Source organism: Papaver somniferum, chromosome 11 (genome assembly GCF_003573695.1).
Source record: "Papaver somniferum cultivar HN1 chromosome 11, ASM357369v1, whole genome shotgun sequence".
NCBI lineage: Eukaryota > Viridiplantae > Streptophyta > Magnoliopsida > Ranunculales > Papaveraceae > Papaver > Papaver somniferum.
The window spans coordinates 92,236,119-92,248,174 of record NC_039368.1 but is presented as its reverse complement, the minus strand read 5'-3'; the positions used below and the strand labels follow the sequence as shown (position 1 = coordinate 92,248,174).

The following is a 12,056-nucleotide window of genomic DNA, read 5'->3' as shown; positions in this document are numbered from 1 at the left end:
TCACCAATCTAAGTACGTGTTTTTTTTTATCAAAAGTTTACCAGAAAAAATCCGACAGGATAAAAACTGGACTGAAGATAGGAGCACACTACTTGGAACCTTAAATTGATAATGGTCATCACAAAGTTTCCTCCATTGTCAAAACTGCGTCAGGAAAACCATTTAGGACGAAACCTGAACACTGGAAGCTCACAACAATATTACAAATGCAGCTTGTTCGACTTCGTGTAGAACTTATCAGGAAAAACCGTGTGCGGTAAAAAACCTGACTTAAGAGTAAAGTGTGACAATCTGATCATTGATTCCGCCAAAACTTCTATGGATATATCCATTTCTGTACATGATGCTCACCGTTCTAAGTTGTTATCTCGTTAAAAACCTCGTCAGGAAAATCCATAGGGACAAAACCTGAACGTAGGAAAACATGAGTACCCAGAACAATGATAAATCAGCAGATGTTGCCTCGTTAAAACCTTGCCCAGAAAAACCCAGAGAAACAAAAACCAGGACGAAGGAAAAAGAGTACAACATTTGAAACCGCGGATAGCAGTGGACTCGCATGTCTCATTAAAACCTTGACAAGGAAAACCAGTGGGATAAAACCTTGACTAAGGAAAAAGAGTACACGACGCAAGGTCCACCATGCCCAATATCCATAGCCTTCTGTGATTTTACTCCCCCTGATGAGTAGCCTTCTCAGTTAATCACTTTGTTTGATACAATTGCATAAAGATCACGAGACATAATCTAATGCATTCACCTGTGCTTCATCTTCCTTTGGTTGAGAGATTTGGTCCGATTTTACTCTGTGCAATATCTTAATGATCATCTGGTTGTTCCAGCTTCTATTCTCTACTAGCTTTGCCTGAACAATCATAACAGATTGGAGGAAAACAAGTATCCTCTATTACCAGACTAGTAGTTAGGAAAATGTTTAGTTGCTTTAACAAACCTGCCAGAAATCAAAAATCAAACAGTCCGATTAGCTTTTCTCTGTGGGAGACATCCAGCGATCTTTTATGCAAAAGATCAAGCTTAGTGGTACCACGAAGATGAAGGAAATTTCTTCGGACCAGTGTCTCGATATTGGTGCTGGTTAGAACCAGACTTACATGTTTACTACAAACCCAATATCAGGTATCTATAACATATTTCAGCCAATGTACCATTTACACATTTCTCGTGTAATACAAACCACAAAGTGATACATCTCCTTTGTTGAGATGATCAATCTTAAAAATAAGAGATCGAATGATTAGCTTATCCATTTAAACATGTCTAAACCTTTAAGGTTGACGAAATTAATGGACTTTTAGCTACAATAGTCAATCCATAAATTGAGACCTTGTTTTACCGAGATTCTCATCTCGAACCCCTGCTTTAAGCATTTTTGTGCTTTGGAGAACCCTTCAGGAGTTCCAATAAAGTATATGTTGCATAAACAAATCTAGTAAATGCACAATTTATGAGCATATAAGATGGTTTACATATCCCTGGATAACATAAACATTCACTTAGACGATTGATTACTTTCGTCCTTGTTAAGTAAATGTATATGACATGGTGATTCAACTGATAGTTAAAAACTTCAGGAATTTATATGTAGTTTTCTGTATCTAGTCTTTCATACAGATCCGCAGTAACCACATCCACTAGATGCACATCGTGTCCTTAAAAAAACTGCCAGAAAAATACTAAAAAAAGGTAGTTGCATCCATAACAGGGAATATGTTACAAAGCAATCCATCCCAGGTTCCTGTAAAATACTTTGTTCCATTAGTTGACTTTACTTTTCTCACTATGCACATACACCCACCTGTAGCCACTAGGGGTTACATTATCGGATGTCGGAACTGAAAGCACCCGTTTGTGGCCAAGAGTAGCTTACATTATCGAGTGTTCGGGATGCAATACCAAATTTATGCATTTTTGCGAGAAACTGTTATTCAGCGTTGATCTCTCCTGGTTTAACCAATCATACCTTTGATGACATTCCCATAGAGAGTGGTTTAAACCAACAACACCTACGGTAGTATCAGTGGATACTTTGACTATGTCATCAACAATCATTGGATTACGATCGCAAATTTCTCTATTTCATGAATGACTTATGGAAATCCTCTCATTTTGAGGTTTCACAGCCTTCGCAGAGACATTCTCTTATTAGGAGAACTATACTCAGAGAAATTAGATCTTCCACTGATAGTCTCTTTGAGAGTACTATCTTTCAATGATTGTGACTGGCTCTTCCTTTTAAGATGTGTAGAATATTTCAAGTCAACTAGTCATCCACGCCCAAGGTGTGTTCTAAGTGACACACTTGCTACTACATTTACAGCTTCTCAAAGAATCAATTTGATTTGCAATCTCTGAAGATGTCAAATCTTCGGCATGTCTTTCAGTGATGAAAACATCAAGATGAGATACATCCTGGTTTATCTTTGTGCAAACCGGGATACTTCACGCCGTTTTTCAGGTAATAGCCTTTCCTTCCCCAAACGGTGGGAAGATTTTCTCATCAAATTTGCAAATCTTGTAGTAGAGTAGTAACAACAGTGGAATATAGCACGTCTCAAACAGAAAACCATGACAATGGTTACATGAGTAATAAGTTCAAAGTGCACAAGAACATCAAATGTGCTCACCATCAATGCCCAAAGCATTACTAGGATGATACAACATCAACGGATGACAAACAAGAGTTTCATTTGAAATCTATATGAGTATAGATACACAGTTACCACCAGGTGAGATGTCGAGTCATTTATAACTACCAGACCATACTTCCATCAACCTAGTTAGTGTCTGTGGAAACTCACTTTCAAGGGGTGGCGCTGCATAACAAGCGACCTCAATTAGTTTTCTCACTACGTTTTCACATAAGCATCAAATTTGTGACTGATGCTAAGACTAAGTTTCAAGAGCGTACACAAGGGAGAAAACTCTTCAATATGAACTAAGGTCCATGTCTGCCAATCATATAAACTTTGTCGATAATTCCTTTGCGAAGGGGATATCTATACACATCTATTTCAGTAGCTACTATGAATATTATCGACAACTAGTTATCAATCAGCTAGTTAACGATCTTACATCATTCTCAAGAGCATGAGGATACTTTAATCCATTGGTAATCGATTTTGCGGATATTCTTCACCACGAGATATCAACGCAACTTTTATGGATGTGCTCCTCGTCAGGAGATATATCAAATCATCACTCAAAGATAATATGAACGTTATATGATTAGATTGGCATACCTCAAACTAGAGGTTTTCGTCTATTCATCATAACATTTTCAGACGAAACAATCACTGCGATTCCATGGCATGCCTTGCAAGGACTTTAGTTTATGCCGAATCAAGCAAGTGTACTCTTGCTAAATCTAGCAACAGGTAATCTTCAACACCTCAGGAATTTCTTGGTGTGAGAATTTAGATGAGACACAATTTGTATTTAACCAATGTCGTCGACGATTCTCCCCCTGATCCTCAGGCGGGATGTCTCATCAACAGAACATCCAGTTCCGCATTATTCTACCTATCAAGGGAGCAACTGGGTGCAGAAAACAACAATTAAACGCAACCAATGAGAGGTAATTGACCAGGTTTCCTCTCTCATTTACTGTCCAGCTGGTTTAATTTTAATAACTTACATTGCCATGTAAAATTAACAGTAAACTTTGAACGGATTTTGTGACCATAAACACTATCTTAATATCAGTACCAGTCCTGGCAAGACGACCGATAGAGATCAACACAATGAACAACATTTCAAATGCACATAACGTGTCTTTCATGTCACAGCGATAGCAGAGCTCTTCCAGGCTCAAAGATGGCTTATTCAAACCAATCACTATGCTACCGTCCCGTATTATTCCACTTCTAGTGGTACGGTGCTCATCAGGTTCTTAAACCCGAGAACTATTGTGGTTCCCATATTCAAATATGCCTACCACAATTGTATTTTACTTCTTTGCCAAAGGTAGACTTATTTGCATAGGTACTAATGCAAATTTAATTCACCAAATTCATGATTTTAGGTAATAGCTCAGGCGTAGAAGACATGATATTAACTCTAAATATCATTTAAAAAAATGCGACACTCATTATCGCTCGACTTTTGTATATCTACGAGGCGCAATTAAAACATGCAGCTCTCGTTGTTACTATAACAACATATACAAAAGTGCAAATTAAGCAGTAGATCTTTGCAGGTAGCCGATGCATATAATAGGCGCATATTATGTATGCCGTAAAGCTAGCGGGAACACATAAGGACGCAAAATATGCATCTCTCCTTATTGCTCACCACAACATTTTATACGGTGCATATATCTTCTACAGAAATTAATCCGAACTATTTACCACAAAAATCAATGGTGAAAACAAAGAATAAAACATTCCAAATGTAATATATACGGTTCTAACATAATACCGACAAATCTCCAACTTCGTCTATTAGCTCGACGAAATATTACTTTATCAAAGTTGAAATATGGTCACATTCTTTATACCTTAAAAGAAATTATCTCGATATTAATTGCGGGTCATTTCAAGGACCGTTGATAGAGACTGGCTAACCATGTTAACCCGGTGCCATTTTTCATCGCATTCCGACCTTAGGTGGAACGACTTTGAATTCTGGAGATTATTATACCAAAGGAATATTAAAATTTCGCTATCCCCAGGATGCAAAAATTCCTCGCTCTGTCGATATTAAAGCCGTTAACACCATAAAATCATAGGTGTACCAACAAAGGAAATTTTTACTCTCTGCGCCATCCAAAAGGACGCGGAAAAACCTTCCGTTGGTTGGCTAAAGAGGAAAATAGCAAAACTTCTACAAAACTCAAATTTGGCTAAATTCGGAAATTGAATAATATCACAAATACGAGTCGTTGCTAATACGTACCTATTTTGGATATCTCTTCATATATCGTATAATTTCCTGTGCTCCAAATAGCACATACAACACGGTAAGATGTCTAACTCTCTCTTTAACAAGTCCTAATCAAAATAAAGTTAGACATAATAAAAATTGTATGCATAAAACTACTTAGAAAAAGCTAAATTTTATATATAAGGATTGAAAAGAATTATCCTTTTCCGTATCGTCAACCCCCAACGATTACCACATAGTAATTCGTGCCGATAACGTTTCATATAGTTTTGTTGATAGCTACTCTACGATGGAGGAACATAGCTAACAACTCAGTGGTATGTTACAGTTGTAATATGCATTCCAAGTCCAAGTTCGTATACCCACTACTCTGTCTAATAAAATATGAAATGGATGTGTTAGGAAAAGGAAGAGAAATGTTATTCATCTGCATCTAATTTGATACATTTACTCGGCCATTTATAACCTGGATGAAACAGATGAATACAAAAATGGAATGACACGTACTATTACACGTGTTAAGTTTGTATTACTCCTAACAAACAATAACCTCCACTAATTGACACTTAGATGCTGAGTCAGCCATATCATAGCCAACATTTTATAATAAAACTATTTTCTAAATTAGTATATTATTATTATATTTATAAAATTTATAAAATAATAAATTATTATATCATCGATTAAGTAATATCTATTTAAAATAACAGAATTGGAACGGCCCCAAACGTATTATTTTATCGATGTTTTACCGGAAGCGGAGTATTTTTTTAATAATTTTTCCCTATTTCTCCTCTTCTTCCTCTTCCTCTTCCACTTCCACTTCCTCTACTCCTCCTCTTTTTCTGGTATTTGTTGGTGTCGGTGGTGGTGGTGATGCCAGAACCATCCAAGTGAGAAAGAGAAGGACCTTGTGGGATTCCCAATTCTCCCCTGTCCTTCTCTCTATCAAGGTCATATCTAACCCCCATCGCGATTTCAATACCCCATAAATCCAATCTCGATTTTGATCTAGTCAAACATCATCAATGGCGGCATCTGCGAAACGTTTAAGAGATCTACAATCAAACCCAAGTAATAGAACGTGTGTTGATTGTACGCAGAAAAACCCACAATGGGCATCTGTATCATATGGGATATTCATGTGTTTAGAATGTTCAGGTAAACATAGAGGTCTTGGTGTACACATAAGTTTTGTTAGATCTGTAACAATGGATTCTTGGTCTGAGATTCAATTGAAGAAAATGGAAGCAGGAGGTAATGAACAACTTAATAAGTTTCTATCTCAATATGGTATTCCTAAAGAAACAGATATTATTGCTAAATATAATAGTAATGCTGCTAGTATTTATCGTGAGAAAATCCAAGCTTTATCTGAAGGTCGTTCATGGAGGGAACCTCCTGTTGTGAAAGAAGGAGGGATTGGTGGAATGAAGAAACCCCCAATTAGTGGTGGAGGGGGTGGCGGTAATGCTAATTTGGGGGGAAATGGAGATTGGGACAATTGGGATAATGATGATGGTTTTAGATTTTCTTCTTCTGATATAAGAAGAAATCAATCGACAGGGAATTTTGGTGGTCGTGGTAGTGGGAGTAGTAATGGGAGATCAGGTGGTGGACCGGTTAGATCTATGTCGACTGATAGTATGTATACAAGATTACAATTGGAAGCGTCTGCTGCAAATAAAGAAAGCTTTTTTAGTAAAAAGATTGCAGAAAATGAATCTAGACCTGAAGGACTTCCACCTTCCAAGGGAGGGAAGTATGTAGGATTCGGATCAACCCCTGCGCCCACTCAGCGGAATACTTCATCGTCTCAAGGCGATGTTCTTAAGGATACCATTTCTCTGGTAATAATATTTTTTTGTCCATTTTGTTAGTCATTCTTAGCGCTTTAATTTTGATTGATCATTGTATTTCTTGTACTTCGGGTACTCTTTACATTTATGCATATCAGTTTTAGAGTATGTAGCAGTTTTAGGTTCTTTAGTTTAAGATTTTGTGGTTACATAAAACTGTCCTGAAAAAATGATGCTATCCCTTTTAGCAATTGAATTGCTAGCGCCAAGTGTGCCTCTATCTGAAATACTGTTACATCTAGTGTTGCGTGAAGATATAGTAGTGGAAGGACCAGGCCTTGTTAGCTTCATGTTGCCACTTGTTTCTACCGGTGCCCAGCAAGTACCCAACTCCAGTTGGCATGAGTATGATCTATTGTTTGTTATTCTCATATGTATAGTGATAAGCGTATTGTGATCCCATGCAAAGCATGATGTTTAACTGCAAGGGTTAGCTTCTTTTTCTTTTTCTTCTTCTTCTTTTTTTTTTTTTAAATGTTGTTTTTGGTATTTGATCCCACATGATTCACTTCCGTTGGTATCTATGCAAGAAAGATGTCTTTGGTGTATCTTTGTACAAATTGACAATGCATATGTTTGTTTGCTTTAGGGTCTAGGAAAGCTATCTTTGGTGGCATCATCTGCTGCTAATCTAGTCCAAGCTGGAACGAAGGACCTGACTTCCAAGGTATTTATCTTTTAGTATTTCATATATTGGTATAATGGTGAATCACATCCACCCGAAGACTAGTTTTCAATATCATAGTGATGATTAGGCTAATTATAAAAGTTGGCTATCATGCCATACCATTTATTGCTGATTTCCGATCACAGATCACAACCATGTGTTACATTGTCACAAATCATAACTTGTCATGATTGCTGCATATTTATATTATGAATTTATGATTAAACAGACATAACTAACTATCCTGATAATTAAGAGTGGTGATATTAGATGTTTTCAGAAATTGGCCGCACTGTAAGTGTAACCTGCAAGTTTGGCATTATGTGTGAAATGTTGAATGTCCCCATCACACATACTGTAGATTTGCTTATGTTTATTTTAAAATGGGAGCTCTGGTGCCATCTATTTCTTAGTGGTTTTCCTCTTTTAGTTATGCTTGCTGTCTTTTCTCATCTTTCTGTGGCTTTCATTTTGTTTGTTGATTGAGTCGGAATGTTAAATAATAGGGTAAACTTGAGATTCCATTTACTCTAAGTTTGACGAGATTCAATTTAAAATATAGACCATTCTACTTGTCGTGGTGATGTAAGGTTGGTCCCTTTTGCTTACCTGGTCAGCAGAAACCTAGGTTACTGCCTCCCTTAATCAGATAGATTTATATTATACTAGTGATGTCAAATTATCGATATTGGTTCCACATCTCCACCGATTGTAGTATACATAGTGCCATAAGCTTGAAGTGGCATCTATGTCATACTCCTAAGTGCCCTTAAAGCGCGGCACTGAACAGTTGTCCTCTATCTGGGATTTGAGTAAAATTTAGTTTCCAGGAGTTAATAGTGAAGCATGACTTGCAGGGTTGTATAAGAAAATAGCTTCAGTAAGGTACACTAGAGGGGAAAAAAATCATTGATAGTCTGTAGAATGATATTTACACCACCTGAGAAGTCATAATCTCTTGTGAGCATCATGCCGATTACTTCGTCATTGCACATTCTAAAACTACTTTTTTTCATCATTTCCTGTCAAGATTTAAAAGAGCGGAAGTGTAAAGTGGTACGCTCTCATAGCAAAGCGTAAAGCAGCGAAAAAGCGTTATCGAAGCGCTGCCTCGCAAAATATAGAATAATATGAATAAATAAATACTCATATATCTATGTGAAGCTTCCTAACACATAACCAGAAAATCCATGTGAAACTAAGTTGTCAACATAATAAAGGGAAACTAAGAAGTTCTCAACATGATAAAGGGAGCACTTACAGAAGCTAAAGAAGAAAAGTTGCTGAATAAGTTCAATTAAATAGTCGAAACACTCTAGGGCCTGTTAACCGGGCTTCAATGCCCCCCCTTTTTTTAATATATTAGATCAAATCATTAAGCGGACGCTATGAGGTTCGTTTTGGGCCTGAGGCGCAAAAGAGTGCGCCTCAGGGAGCGCCCCAGAACTCTAGTAAGTAACAAGTTAGCATGTGCTACACAAGTATAGCGACCTCCCTCTTAACTTCCTCTTCATTGAGTAGAATATTATTGTCATCTAATAACTTTTGTTTGAAACATAATATCTAAATATCATTATTCATGGTGGTGCTGTGCATTCTGGTGCACTTGTCATTGCAAAACTTCAACTTGTGAGGATTCCAGAGATAACTTAAAGAGTTTTTGGTTGGTCTCTGATACCATCACACTCCTCGATGGTGCTTAACAGTTGCTAATGCATTTTATTCGTCTTGTATATTAATCGCACATTTTAAACATTGAAAGTGAATGTCTTCTCATGCAAGAAAAAAGACTGGGAAATGGTAACAAAGAAGCACGTTTTGTATGGTAACAAAGAAGCACGTTTTGAGGCAGTATCTCGTGTTAACACATTGGTCTTTATGAGTGCACCCTTTTTCTTTGTCTGCGCCCCGCTATTATTATATCTCCATCTTGTAATGCTTGAATGTGGCAATGTTAATATTGATATGCAGTTTACTTTCAAGTTTTTTCTCCTTTTAATTAGACTGTATAATAAGGATTCCCCTGTACTCAATGCACTCGGACTCTCAGTGTACGTTAATTTTCTAACGGTTTTCACAGGTGGTAGAGGGTGGCTATGACTACAAAGTAAACGAAACAGTAAATGTTGTAACCACAAAGACTACTGAAATTGGGCAAATGACGTGGGGAATAATGAAAGGGGTCATGGCTATGGCCTCACAGAAAGTTGAGGAATTTACAAAAGAAGGGAACAACAACTGGCCAAGGAATGACAGTGACATAAATGGGTCGTATCAGGACTTTGGGAAGGAGAGTAAAGCTCAGAACTCTTCTTCTTCTTCTAACTGGAACTCATCTGAAAAACAATTCAACTCGAGCAGTTCTTTCAACTCTTGGGATGATTGGGACAGTAATGATAACCGAAAAGAAGAATCTCATAAAGGTGGAACTGCCCAGAATGGAGATAGCTGGGGAGGGTGGGATGATAAAGAGGACGGTTATGACAATTACTCTCATAGCTCATCCAACAAGAGTGCGGCTGGTAGCCAGAATGGAAAACCAGATTCTCAGTGGACTGGTGGTGGCTTTCTATGAGATTACTAGTTGTCCTGCTTATCTTTTATCTTTATATTAGCAAACGAAAAGGTGAAAAAACAGTTCAAAGAGGACTAAGTTGGCAACAGAAACAAAATTGTAGAAATCTGTTGTTTGTTGATTTGATTGGAAATTTATTTTGCATCTATTATAACTTTTTATTAATTGTCATAGTCAAAACCTTGTGCAATTAAAAAAGAAAAACTGAGCAGTTCACAATTTCTTAGAATCGGACAAAGAATGTTCAAATTTGTGTTCGAGAGACTTATGATGTTAATGTAAAGGAGAGTTTTTTCGTCTTAGTCGCCATACATGATAAATAGCCAAATCAGTATCTCTGTAAATCTATGTCTTCCCATAATGCTGAGCAAATTGTATTACACCTTTCTTTTTTTTTTTCTTTTTTTTTTTTGGCCATTCGGGTGAAAAATGTATTTGGGTTAGTTGCACGAAACTTTGGGCTTTTGTGCGTATCCACCGTCGAGGGACTAATCCCTTCTTGCCATTCGTTGGTAAAATGTGGTTGGCTTTTATGTGTATCCCTTGTCGAGGGACTTAACCCTTCTGTTGGAACGATTTTTTTTTTTGGAGACTACTCCAAAATGGTGGGGAACTATTGTTATTTTTTTGGATGGATATTAGAAGTGATATTGAGTCACCCCTTATCTAAGTTTTATTTTAATACCAAATTTGTTCTTAATAATGATTAGTGAGTTGATTAATAATTAGTGAGATTAAATTAATAAGTTGATTTTTTTCAAAAAAGAACTATTGAGAGGGAGAAGAAGAAGATGAAGATGAAGATGAAGATAATAATGAAGATGAGGGTTTTGGAAAACAAAAAGTTAGATCTTTTTCTTTAAGAGCCACAACAAGAGCATGATGTTTTGGATACTCATGGATTTTTCAAATTTATTTAATGGTGCTTGAATTGGCCAAAACATTCCTAAAAATGAACAATTTACAAATTGATTTCGGTTTGGTTAACAAAGTTCGGATACGACATCTGAAGAACATGTAGTCGAACTCATCTGCAAGTGTAGTTCGGCTAATGTTTCTGAAAACACAGGTAGCCGAACTCAGCTTTAATGGAGTTTTTTCTTTTAGAGAAAAGTTCGGTTAGGAGAAGAAAATTGCAACATAACCGAACTCATCTTTAGTGGAGTTTTTTCTTTCGAGAAAAGTTCGGTTAGGAGAAAAAAATTGCGGCATAACCGAACTTTTGCGACGTAACCGAACTTTTTACGACGTAACCGAACTATTCTCTGAAAAAAAAAGAAAAACCTCCATTAAAGTTGAGTTCGCTAGTTCGACAAAGTTTTTCCACATAATTGCTAGCCGAACTTCTCTCCGCAACTTCTATTTTCAACTCATTTTGATGATTACTTCTTATTTTTTCAACCAAAAACGAATGACAAATAATGGGTTTGTTATAATTTTGGTTTTGATTTTGTTTTGTTAATGATTTAAATTAAGCTATATATATATAGAGAGAGGTGGCGGCGGTGGTGGTGGTGAGCGGCGGTGGTGATGGGAAGAGGTGGTTATATATATATATATAGGTGGTGGTGATGGGAGGAGGTGGTTATATATATATATATATATATGTTAAGGGTAGGTTAGTCATTTCCACACTTTAGGACACTCCTTGTAACTATAGGATAGATATTCCTATCACTCAGTAGTCCCCCACCGTTTTAGAGTAGTCTCCAAAATATCGTTCTTCTTTTGAAACAATTTTTTTCCTAGCATTTTTAGGGGCGACCCCAAAAGAATTAGGGGCGACTAATAAAACAAAATAGGGTCACCCAAACCTAAAATAAAGCCACCCCTTATCTCAAATTTTTTGAAATGGTAAATATACCCTCCATAATCGGTAGTTAAGTTTACAATCGGGAGAAATTTTTTATATAGAGGAGATTCCATTTTCACATCATTGAGAACAACCCAGAATCGGTAGATAATGGAGCACCATGTCTACCGATTGTAAACTACTGAGCTAATACACAATGATATTTAATTGGTTTCCGATTACAATGTAGCCTCAAATTCA

General features: G+C 36.8%; 1 protein-coding gene across 1 annotated transcript; it reads left to right on the top strand.

The window, feature by feature from the left end:
• The first annotated feature begins 5,683 nt into the window (after positions 1–5,683).
• LOC113321865 (ADP-ribosylation factor GTPase-activating protein AGD7-like) lies at positions 5,684–10,222 on the top strand. Its single transcript, XM_026569806.1, has 3 exons — positions 5,684–6,752; positions 7,351–7,428; positions 9,509–10,222. Exons 1-3 carry the CDS (start codon positions 5,931–5,933, stop codon positions 10,001–10,003), a joined length of 1,395 nt encoding a protein of 464 aa, XP_026425591.1. The 5' UTR covers positions 5,684–5,930; the 3' UTR covers positions 10,004–10,222.
• Positions 10,223–12,056: the final 1,834 nt, after the last annotated feature.

Coding starts and splice junctions, on each gene's coding strand:
- LOC113321865 (XM_026569806.1), top strand. CDS start 5,931: ATGGCGGCATCTGCGAAACGTTTAAGAGATCTACAATCAAACCCAAGT. Junction 6,753..7,350: donor TTAAGGATACCATTTCTCTG/GTAATAATATTT, acceptor TGTTTGCTTTAG/GGTCTAGGAAAGCTATCTTT. Junction 7,429..9,508: donor CGAAGGACCTGACTTCCAAG/GTATTTATCTTT, acceptor CGGTTTTCACAG/GTGGTAGAGGGTGGCTATGA.